The sequence below is a fragment of the Alligator sinensis genome, unplaced genomic scaffold (assembly GCF_000455745.1).
Source record: "Alligator sinensis unplaced genomic scaffold, ASM45574v1 scaffold602_1, whole genome shotgun sequence".
NCBI lineage: Eukaryota > Metazoa > Chordata > Crocodylia > Alligatoridae > Alligator > Alligator sinensis.
The window spans coordinates 3,114,457-3,126,965 of record NW_005841976.1 but is presented as its reverse complement, the minus strand read 5'-3'; the positions used below and the strand labels follow the sequence as shown (position 1 = coordinate 3,126,965).

Here is a 12,509-nt window from a genome sequence, read left to right as displayed (position 1 = left end):
TATTAAAAGAATTAATGGGGGGGGGGGGGGGGGGGTGATCTGAAATGCAGGGTGACTTACAATCAAGCAAATACAGTAATATTGTTTGGTTCCAAAAAGGCCCATCTGTTTCCAACTTATAATTGCTGAATGTGAACTGATGGATTTCCAAGTAGAAACAGAACTCTCTCATTTCAATTATTTAGGTCTGGGTGCTAATTTTCTATCAAGTCTGGGAGAGGGGTTAGCAAACATTTGAGGGGTGGGGCACAGAGAAAAGAAAAAAGTTCCTTTTCACTAAAAGTGCTGTTTTTTATAGGAAATTCTTTTTTGCTTCTTCTCAAAATTCTGAAAGCCAAAATTTTTAATTTGGTTATGCTACTGCACTCTCCCATAGATGGATTCCAGTTGCCTCATGTCCCCATCTGATTTACCTGGCAGGGTTTGTGGTATCATCAAGCATTGCCAGTCTTTCCAAGATGAAAGCCCACATTGCATCTTAGAAAAGTAGTCTGGCTAGGGAACCAGCCTCCTGAAGAATATGGGAGCTTCAGGCACCCAAACTACAGGCAGTGTGAGGCAACATGGCAGCATTTAATGACTAAATCATTGTGGCTTCCAGATAATTATTTTTAATTTTAATTGCATGAAAAATTAGATGCGTTTTGATAGTTTTCTACACAAAAATTCAACAGAAACACTTCTTTTCAAAATAGTTATTACATTCCGGTTTTTTCCTGAACAATCACTGTCAAAATCGGTGACATGAAATATGATTTAATTTTAGTGTAGCCTGGACTAATGCAATAAAAAATGGCATATGTATAAACAATAGACTATAAACAATTCTAAATTTAAAAAAAAAGGAAGAGCTAAAAAAATGTGGAATTTAAGCCTGACATATATGCAATGTCACTGAAATGACATGCATGTTATACATGGGCTTGTCAGCTGTTGCCTTTCATGACAAGCCACTGCTAATTACTGTCTCGGCTCACACTGCTCAGCATTCCTTGAATCTCATGCTTTTCACTACCACATACAGCTCACACCCCATTCGCACACTGGGTAAACTACTTCCATTGTGCTAATTCTTTCACATAGCCATAATGCTTTATAATACAACATATCAGCTAGTAATTTAGTGAGTTATGATCTGTCTTACTGATGTGCATCATTTCACAATAGCTGTTTAAAATAAATCCTGCTTCTAAAGCACTAGACATTTACAAGGAAGTGCCTTGAACCCCCTCAAAAAAATTCAGACAGCACATCTGGGAAGTCTGATATCCCCAAACTGAAATTTAAAACAAGAACTTTGCATCAAGTGAGTTCAGAGCTCCTAGCTGTTGACCCATTTTTATTCACGGCATGGTTACAGCATGGACTGCAATGGCAAGATGGCATCATTTGCATATTACTGCCAACATGACAGTGCTACACTGGAGTAACCACTTACAGAGGGAAAAGGAATATCCATTGGCTATGCCTATTCAATCCTGAACTCTGCTAATGGTGCATGTGTGTACGATGGAGTAGACCATTTTATAATAGTGAACAAGTGCTATGATATGAGAGACCAACAATTCATTTCTAAAATAAATCAGGACCATCAAGTCTTCATAATCTTTAAAACTAAGCCTTTTCATTCCATCCAGCAATGGTATCACACAACCTGTTTTCACAAGGGTAGAAAATAGATAAATGACCAGGCGTTATACAGTGACACTTTCGATTCTAGTTGTCATCAATTCTAAATGGACAAAAGAATAAATATTATCTCCAGAGCTGTATCTTCTAACCAAAGGCACTTGCTTTCTTCCTTTTTTCTAGGTTTCTTACATCTTATGTCTGCTGATGATAAGCTGGTTGTGCGTTCTCAAAGGTATGGCAGGTTAAAGAAGAATTAAAACAAGTCTTTGACATACAAGCAAGACTTGGTGGGGGGCAGAAGGAGAGACTATAAAGAGTGTGACTCTGTTGCCTAATGTTAACACATTCCCCAGGGAGGGTCAAGGGAAAGTTTTCTTTTGGATTTAGGTCCCTGTTTCCAGGATTATTTCTGTTTTTCATCCAACGCCTGTTTATTATAAAATGCTTAAAGCTGCTAAGACACATGGGAAGGGCAGGCCTAGAAAGAACTCTGCAATTACTAATACGGCACAAAAAGGCTCCAAGAAAAACCAGGGCCTGTGGCGCACCAAAAAGTGACACTATGTGTAGGAGCAATCACTTGGAGGAGAACTTTGGGTTCTTGATTCCACTCTGAGGGCCTAACACCTAGAAAATTAGACATTGCAGGGCCAAATATACAGCTGTCCATGTCCTTTATTAGATCTGTCCCTAAGAAGTGACATGCAGGGAAATGAGGGCTGACTGGCATACAAAACATAAAGGCATCCCCTGGCTGGAAGATGGTATCAGAACAATTTATATTGAAAACAGGATGCCATCTTGCCCTATGCAATTGTAAAGCTTTCAGTCCATACATAACTGTAGTTGATTGCTGTAGGTAAGACTAATATTTTTAAAAATATTTTGAATATGGTTTTTACTTTTAAATGATGTGCTTTTGCATTTTCCTAACAAAAAAACCATGCATTGCTCAAAATGTCAAGGAGAGAAAACTTGCTTAAAAGAGATGTCTTTTTACATTTTAATAACACCAAAAACTTATTCCAGACTCGCGGGGAAACCTGTCATCTTATTTGATCCAGGGATGGGAGGTGTCACTGATCCGGAAACAGACAAGAAGTCACTTCATTGGGACTGCTCAATGAAACTTGAATGATGACTACGGGGGATGCACTAGTGTTTCCAAGGAGATGCAGTCATGCAGGAAGAGATGGCCTCCTGATATGCACCTCTCTGTCTCCCTGGAAACGAAGGAGTACCTGAGAATCTTAAACCTATAGAAACAGGAGCGAGAAGTTCAGGCGGACAACATATATTCTCAAAGTCATTACTAATTTGTAGGAAAAAAACTATTAACACCCCATCATTTTACCCTACCTGATTGTATCACTTTGGTTATGTCAAAGCAACATATCATATATATACCAGGTGTACCTTGCATATCATTATGTGTTTGAAATAGTCACTTAATATAATATTTGGGAGAAAAATGATCTGGACGTAGATGGACAACACCCAGCAGTATTGTACTTATTTCACAGATAGGAAAGCTAAGATTACACAAGATATCTTGAAAAGAATGCAGGAAGTTTTAAGGTTTGGGTCAGGAGTTTAACTAGACAACAATTCATCTTATTTTACATGTAGAATAAGAAAAACCCAAATCATTTAGCCATGTTACACCCTCCTTCTATAACACAAAAAGTTTTACAAGTGCAAAAAAATGGAGGATTGGGCATGACAGGCACTCTAAAAATAAGGACCAGTGTAGTTAAGTTGTTGCTAGAAACCCAACGTTCTGCTCTAAAAACATTACCCTTTCTCTGTAAACTAAGGAATTAACTTCTCAGAACCCAGCTGACTGATGTTATAGTATGTGTTGTACCAAACCAGCTGAAGAAGGACATCAGTGAATAATTCAGGTTGAAAACATAAGCATGAACTGACTATCATTGATTTTAATTCTCTAATAAAGCAATGGAGCTTCCAGTATTTAGCCAATAACCTAATTTCTCCATTCCCCTGCCCACTTTCTACTCAGTTAATGACTTCTTTTAATCAGTTTATCTGTTGTAATGAATAATAATAGTAATAATAATAATAATTATTATAATGATAAACTTAATGAACATTAATAGCTCTGAAGAGTAAAGCAATATTCTCCATGGCAGTCATTGGATAATTGCATTGCTAGATCATTTTAACCACATGGTAATGAAACAGAACTATTTTTATTGATATAATCAGTTATATGAAAAAGCAATAAAATCAGTCTATTTTAGAACTCCATTTTGTAAGCCTTACTCATGCAAATATTGAATGAGACTGGGCTATTCACATGATTAAGGGCTGTAGAAATCGAGTCTGTAGTGAACTGTTTCTCCAGTAACACATTAGCTCTATTCTGAACATTTTAAATCTAAAAATGTATCATTTAGAGGTTACAGTTTGAAAGCTTAAACTTAAAATCTTAGGACACCCAACAGAGTACCTACCACTGCTTGCTAATTAGGAATTGAGACTTGATTCTACTGGGATTACTGATGATATCATGTTCTTACCCCCCCCAAAACCTAATATAACATATGATGAGAACTATTAAAGCATACCCGCATGAAATGAAACAGTTCCAAACCAGAACAGAAGTTAGGGTAAGGTCAAAAGCAATAATTGTATTTGTTCACCAGTAATGGCTAGCTACTTTAAAAGAAACTTGGTAACAACTAATTTTGACAATCATGAGAGAGCGTTGTCACATCTTCCATTCAAACTCGATTCTTCCCTTCTCTTCCCTGCCCCTTTTCTTTCCTGTTTCTTTCATTTCCTCTCCATTTTAATTTCTTTCCAGCCTGAATCAAGCCCCATTAGGGCTTGTTACTGATTATGTGACAAACTAAGCCAATTTCTCAAATCTTATCCTTTGTATTACAGAAAATGAAATATCTCTTCTTTTCCACTTCTTCTACGTGCCACTAAATTGTACCTGGCTGCAAGATCCCAACACAATCCAGTCAAACTCTTTGGGTTAGGAGCTGTCGGGGGTTAACAAAGAGCTCCTTGCCCAACCATGCACCCTGCCAGCACTGCTCAGGTCGATCTCCATGGAGACCCTGGGAGCATGGGGACATCCTGGGGTCTCCATGGAGACTGGCCAGAGGGACACAGGCAGGGGCTGCTGGGAAATTGAGTCCACTGTGGGCCCGATCTGGCCCGTGGGTGGGACTTTACCCACTCATGACTTAGCTCTAAATAAGCCTAAGATCTAAATTAAATCTCCTGATATTCCTATAGCATGTAGTTTTTCTAGCTCTCAAGCCTAGTAATTACTGTCCCCAGAATTTGGAAAAAGTTGGTTGCAATTGGAAGTGGTTAAGAAGAAGTTACACACAGAAGTTCTCAGAGTCATAGGCATATTCATTTAACAATAAAGCCAGTCCCAAGCATATTAAAAGTGATAAGTCAGGCCCATAGATATCATGGGATTGGTGCAAACATCAGGGCATTTCAAAGACAAAAAAAATTAGGGTCCTTTTTATTTGTTCTCTAGGTTTTTAAGCACTCCATTTACATTTTCCAGCTCTTCTGAAGTCTAAGAGCTAGAGAAATGTTAAAGGAAGATGAGATTTTGCTTGGAAACGTTTGCTCTAGGGATTCTAGAGAAACATCAAATATGGGATGAGTCTGTGACAATTAAAAAAGATTTAATTCTTTTTTTTTTAAAGGATTTATTTCTTTCTTAATTCTGCAGTGGATTCAAAATAGGGTAATCTGCACATAAACCTGAGGAATGTTTTTGCCCCACTGAAGCCCAAGTCCTGCCTGAGAAATCAAGCCATGCGCCGCAATGTTCATTGGACTAATGAAGATGGCTGCAAGGGTAGCAACCTGTTCTAGGTTTCCCCAGAGAAGACCGATTCAAATGAGCCCGCAAGACTTATGGTAAGGTATAAAACAGAGTCTTAGATTCAATTGTGGGTAAACACAGTGCTGTTACGCTATCACAGTATTACTGTGCTGTTACCCAGCAATCGTGGGCAACTCATGAGTAATCTGATGGCAGCCCAGTATCTTTACACAATAAAAGTTATTATAAAGGCAGAGCACAAAATGCTTTTTTTAATATACCATAATGAGTTGGCACCCAAAAACATTGCAATATGCTGCAGTCTTTTTACTGGTTCAAAATACCCAGTTCACCATAATACTTCTGAGAGCTGTATGTTTGTTTTCCATGAAAACATTTTTTTGCACAGCGGCAAAAAGGGATGTCTGCTTCAAAGCCATCAATACCACTTTCTGTCTAACAAGCTGGAGTGGATGTAGTAAGAGATGCACTGTTTTGATAGCATGGTGTTTTTTTCTCACTGCTGTATACTGCTGGACAGATCCAGCATGGCCTGTGGCCTCCCAATTCCCTGCAGGAGGTGCCAGCTGAAATGTCAGCTTTGAAATAACCAAGTAGCCGTCTTGAAGAAGAAGCAAGGGGAAGAAGGGGAGGGGGAGGGAGAGAGGTCTAGGTGATTGGTGACAAAGCTGAAACAAACTGATATTAAACCAAAAGTAAAATCTGTAAATGGAAGGATCAACAGTTGGCAAAATCTGTAAATATCTAGTTAACAGCTGGGGAAGAACAGGGTCACCATCCAGATGCCATAGAAGCGGAACCGACAGTTGTTCATAAAGCTTGTTAAATCTAATGAGCTAATGATTATCTACTGAATCTGAGACCTTGTCTACAATGAAAGGTTTTGCCCTTACCTCTGCTGGGATAGCTAGAGCATCAGCATACCCCACCAGGGCAGATGCAGTCACTCCTATGCAGAAGTGCTTAGGCTGATATAGCTTACTCTGGTTTGAGGCAGCAAAATAAGCTGGCTTTGCTTACAAGTATAACTGCACATACTCTGAGCCTTTCACTGCAGCAGATCTGTCTTGACAAAACTGCGCCCTTCACTGACACAGTGACACTGGTTTAAGGCACCCAAGTGTTTTATTGGATCCAGCTCCTAGTTTCACACTGTGCCTTAGTTCAATGCACGTAGAGAAGAGGATTGCAGGGCACATCTATACGTGAGGCTGCATCACCGTAGCAATGCGCTAGAGCGACGTAGCGTCCGTGGGCAAAACCCATGATGCTGTAGCTCCATCGCCAGAGCAATACGCTCCCCTGTTATAGCGTGTCACTACAGTGATGTAGTGACAAAAAATACCTGTGTGGTGTGCATGGCATTGTACAGGCTGTTACTGTGCCATCATTTAGTACTTCCAAAAGGATATCATGGGATAGTACAAATGGAAGTACTAAATAACAGCGCAGTAACAACAGCGCCATAGTGGTACGTGTAAATGCGCCCACAGAATCTCTCCCCTCCTACATGGAGCCCTATCTTGGGACAAGGACAGTCTCTCACTTTGTATTTGTCAAGATAGGGCATCCTGGGATCTCTGAAAACTACTGTAACATTCATGATCAAAATTGCACAGAGCTGCAACTGAAATTCATGGGGAGGAAGCAAATGTTGACTAGAAAAAAAGGGGGCCCTACTCAGCCTTTCTGAAAATTTATCTGTAGAATGGACCAAGTCCTCAGCTGATAGAAACCACCCCAGAACCACTGGCTAATGGAGTGACACTGAAAGATGTCACTTTAGGATCTGGCCCCAAGGCCATTCTCCTGGAACAGGTCTCCCGCCTACAATTTTTTCCCATGTTCTAACTGCCCCGGTGCTCAATGGTACTAAATCACTAATCTTTTTAAAAAGCAAATAATTATACTGCCTTAAATGTCTGCTTTGAGGCTGAAAATTTACTTCTAGAGTCTCTGTTATTTGTTCAGAAATCACTTTCTGTATCTATTGGGAAACTGACTTTATATCTGCTGAGACAAGAGCACGAAAATAATGTTCCCAACAGAAACCTCCCACCAGGAGTTTCCAGCTCAGTTATCTCTGTATTGCTATCTCTGTATTGCTGCTTATAAATGGGAAGCAAGTGACTACTCCCATTCAAAACAAGACATAACCACTCAACATTTCTCTGTTGCATGCATCTTCTACTCAGAACAGTTGCCTCGTTGATCTACATAAAATCTACTCTCAGGCCACAAGGTGTTTCATTCAATTTTCAGAGAGCCTTAAAACTCAGCTTTAGTGACTCAGGCCAAATATATAACTCATAGACTAGATCTGCCCACAGCAGCACAGTATACCTCCTGCCTCAAGTCATTCAAGACAGACGTACCTAGGGAATCTCTCTTTCCTGGCATCTCACAGGTGCAAGTAGCAGTCAGGGGGTGACATGAGAAATGTCTCAGAACCAATCAGTGCTTCTCTGTGATTTACAGCATATCTGCACCATCTGCATCCCTTTTAATTTACGCTTTAATTGAGCTTTCTGGCATAACTTGTTAGTCCTCTGTCATGTCAGGTATACGTTATTTGAAATATAAAAATGGGATACAGGAAGACAGCCAAAATAAAAAGTATGTGGGCCAAGGAGAGAAGACCTGTGAAACAAAATCAGAATTGTCTGGCTATTATTGTTACTATTACTATTATTGCTTGTTACTATAATGTCTATCTGTCAAAAAATGGGCTCCCAGTGTGCTAGGCACTGCACAAACCAAGAGTAATAAAAGTCCCTGACTCCAAGGGCTTAGAGTGTAAAAGATACTGGGTTGGGGAAAAGGTATATAAACATAAAACCTCTCCGCCAAGACATATTCAATTGGTCACAACTTTTGAAGCTCCTGCTCCTTCAAGAAAGCTCAATTAGTTAACACCTTTCCACCCCATTTATCCCCTAAACTGCTCCCACCTGCCAGTGACAAACCTTTCCAGCTCACCTGCACAAAAGATGAATCAGCAAAAATATAAAAGATATTCCATTCCTACACAAGGAATGAAAAAGATAGCTTAATCTTCATGGGCTTTTCCTTTTAAGATAAAAATGCAAAACTGGAAAAAAGGCAGCCACCGGGCAATAATGGCAACCGCCAGGTAAGCCTATAGTTGTCATGCTGAGCAGCAAATTACAATTCTCCTTTGTATGAAATCCTGGCTAACACCTGTGGCCAGGGGGACATTCACGGAGCAGAGGAAGAGCATGGGAGACCATGAAAGCAACCTGTAATCACAGTGTGCCATAGGTGCTAATTAGCCTGGCAACTAACCAAATGGCTGATATTAAAATCCCCTTATCTAGGAACTGCACATTTAAGCATTTCTACAGTTTGCACTACACTCGGCAAAGAGGCAGCAGGCTACTGAAGAAAGGAGAGAGACTGAAGCATATTACTAATAATTAACTAACAATCAGAACATCTCTTAGCTTAAAAAAAAAAAGCATTATCTGAAAGAAATACACATCTGAATACATCAGCAGCTGCCTTGAGAAAGCAACAGCAGCAACTCTGGAAAAATAAACATGAATGATCTCTCATGAGAAAGCTTAACAAATGGAAGTGAGATCACTGTGCTGGAGCCAGCAGCTGATAACACTGCAACTTATGATATGCATTCCTAAAAAAGGAAAATTTGTTTCTACATACCTGTCCAGTCTCCCACTATTTTAATATGGACCCCAAATGTGGCTTTGGTATCTGCAGGGCACTGAAAAAATTAAAGATGGTAAGGAACACTGCTGAGAGTAATAATGAAATAAACAGATTCAAGACATCATTTTGAGGCCAGGTTCTTACTTGGTGTAAATAGATGACTTTAATAAGCCATTCTGAATTACAACAGAAGATAATCTGTCCCCTTATTTACAAAGCAACTCAACATTAAAAATGCAGAAAGTCTAGACCAGGGGATTATGGATCTAATCATCCTGTAGGGACAGAGGATTCAAACGGACCTCCCAGCTCATTAAGTCCAGCATCCTGCAATTGCAGGCAACCATGCAACAAATATCTGTTCAAGAGCATCAAGTCCAATCCCTCCCACACACTGCTCTCCTCTGTTTGCAGAACAGTTCTGGAACATGTTCACCATTGGTATGACACAGAGCAGCTACTACTTGAAGTAGTTCCCAGCTGCATTGACCATAAGAGGCAGTTTTGGTGACTAAGGCAGATATTACACTTAAGACACAATTCATTTGTTAATCACATCTTAAATAGTAACTCAGCCACACATTCAAGCAATTAATGGCACCACCGAAAGGGAAACCAGCCACAAAAATATTACAAAAAAAAGTATAAGATTTTTGTGGCTGGTTTCCATCATGCCTTAAATTGGCAGGGTTAGGACCGCACTCAAATCTCCAGTCAGCTCCAGTGCAGTCCCCACTAGTCAAGAATCAATCAGGTGATTATTGGTCAGATTTGAGACCACACTGTAGCTCAAACAGGCCTTGGTACAATCTCTGCCAGCCACCAATCAGTCATTCGTTGGCCAGATCCAGGGCCACAGCTGGGGTTCAACTGGCTCCAGTGCAGTCCCTGTTGGCCAACAATCAGCTGATTGTAGGCTAGGTCTGGGACCACACTAGGGCTGATGGTCCATGCAGGCCAACAGTCAGCTAATCGTTGGCTGGTAAGGACCATCCCGGACAGTTTGAGTCCTGGTATAATCCCGGTTTAGCAGACTATCAACTGATTGTCAGCCAGCTCCAAGGATTATACAAGGACCATTTCCAGCCCCAATTCAGTCCTGAAACCATCTGAGAATTAGTTTATTGCTGCACACCCAGCTTTCAATTTGCTGGGTTGATCCTAGGTCCCCTCTGCATTGGCAAGTAAAGTGTATGCACATGTGGCATGGCAGAAGGCATGTCTGTTAGGATCAGGAATAAGATCCCACTGTGCCCTTAAATGAACATTTGTCAGTGGCCTAAGAAAAACAGGAGCATTCCCAGTATGACCAGCTCCTTGCATTCCACACTCATGAGCCAAGCTAAAAAACAATATGGTTTAAAAATGAAATAAAATAAAATAATAAATAAATGCTCCTTGTATCTGCTTTCTGGTTTTGGAACTTCCAAGGTTCGTGTTTCCAAGCTTATCTCCATAACAATGAGGGCTAGAAATTTAACAGAAAAAGTAAAAGCTGAGAATCAGTTGCACACACACAATTCATAAGAGTTTGGGCTTTAAGAAAATTATCAAGTGTTATGCAATGTATGATGCATGAAATCCCAAGAGTTGGCAGTGGTGTGCTCCAGCCATACTGATGTCACCGCACCCATGGTTCTACTCTAGGGGCTGTCAGCTCACACTGTATTTGTGGTAGCGGGGAGGAGCAAGTCCTCTCCCCCAAAAATATTTAAACCATAAATAGAACCCTTTTCCAGTGGCAAAGATGGACAAAGGGAGTGAGGCAGAACTGAAGACATGGCCCACCAAGTAAAAAATCCTTGCTACCAAGAGGAAAAGTCAAGACACACTGACAGACTTTAAAAAAACAAAAACCAGGTATGTCTTTAGAAAGAAGTTGTTTTCCTGTCAAATATCAAAACTATCAGTTTCTTCCAAACCTAGTGAAGCACCACTCCATTTTAACATGCATCTCCTATAAATTAATGGCTGATCCAACTCTGCCAACTCTACCAAGTACACAAGACAGGAATCAGAAAAGGGGCTCTCCTCTACTTTTACAGGTTTAGAGAAACGTGGATCAGTAGAGAAGACTGGAACTAAGGAAGTCTTAAAGTCTAAGACTTCTTCTAAGCCTGCGACTGACTGAGCCACTAATTAAAGTCATAACTTTTATAGCAAGAAAGGGACGGTTCAGTGGTTGGGGCACTAGACTACAACTGCAGAAACCTAGGTTCAGTTTTCTGATCTGCATGACTTTGGGCAAAAGTAGGTCTATATATTGTGTCTTTGCTTCTTTTTCATACCAGCGTAAAGCTAAGTTACAGCAGTATATACATGCTGTGTGCCCCCGGCCTTAGTTCAGGGTTTGGCAGCCTTTTACTATTGCAGGCCAGCACTTGCGACCCAGCCAGCGCTATGGAACACAGTCCTGATGCAGCCACTGCACTGACAGCGAGCACAGGAAGCAATGAGGAAGAGCAGCCCTCCATGGGACAACTGGCTGGAGAGGTTGGAGGTGATGGACATGCCATTAGCAAAACACAGACTGGATAAAACAGCTGGGGACTGATGCACCCTTAGCAAAATGTGGAGCAGATTTTACTTTCATGGACCAGATCCAATCCCTTTGTTGACCAGATATGGCCTGCAAGGTCTAGGTTGCCAACTCCTGCTTTAGTCTGTGCCTTAGTCCCTATGTATAAACGACAGACAATAGCACGTCCCTGCCTCTGAGGAATCTTGCGAAGGTAACTACATCAAAGACTGTATGGTGTTCAAATGCTAGAGTGAAAGGACCACATAATTTCCTGAGATGGATATGTAACAGCTCAAACACTTACCTACTCTCAGCAATGTTTGGGAAAGTTTGGCAAACATCTATGCCATGTCCACATGTGTGTGAACATTTGTTTCTCCAGGGACAAGAAGCAGCGGCATACCTTGGTGTGTGGCAGGTTACCCAGATGGGGTAGGGGAGGCTGAGGCCAACACTGGGATGGCCTCAGCAGCCTTACCTGGGTTCCTGGGGGCCTTCTGGGCCTGCAGCAGCAGCAATCCTGCCACTCGGACCCTGGCCAGCAGCCGGAGCAACCAGTCAGGCTCCCACTTGTGTCACTCCACTTTTTTTTGGCCCTGGGATCTCCCCAGGTCTAAACCCTTCCTCTACCCCCTCCCCACACAACGCCTACCTTGCAGCATGGAGAACAGCTGAATGTGCAGTATGTAGCACCACAGACATGTCTGCGGTGCCACATACTGCATGGATGTGCTCATCTGGATGCAGCCCTGGAGTTTAATCAAGAGCACCAAATGAAGCTACACTAGCTACAGACAGGTAAATTTGCAGGCCTTGGTC

The 12,509-nt window shown here is 41.2% G+C and overlaps 1 protein-coding gene across 4 annotated transcripts in view; it reads right to left on the bottom strand.

The window, feature by feature from the left end:
- Positions 1–12,509, bottom strand: part of NOX4 (NADPH oxidase 4) — a 285,490-nt gene that overhangs the window by 85,914 nt on the left and 187,067 nt on the right. For all 4 annotated transcript variants that reach the window (XM_025200844.1, XM_025200842.1, XM_025200845.1 and 1 more), the window contains one exon: positions 9,164–9,224. In XM_025200844.1, the coding sequence (XP_025056629.1) occupies positions 9,164–9,224 (61 nt within the window). The remainder of the gene's footprint in view (positions 1–9,163; positions 9,225–12,509) is intronic.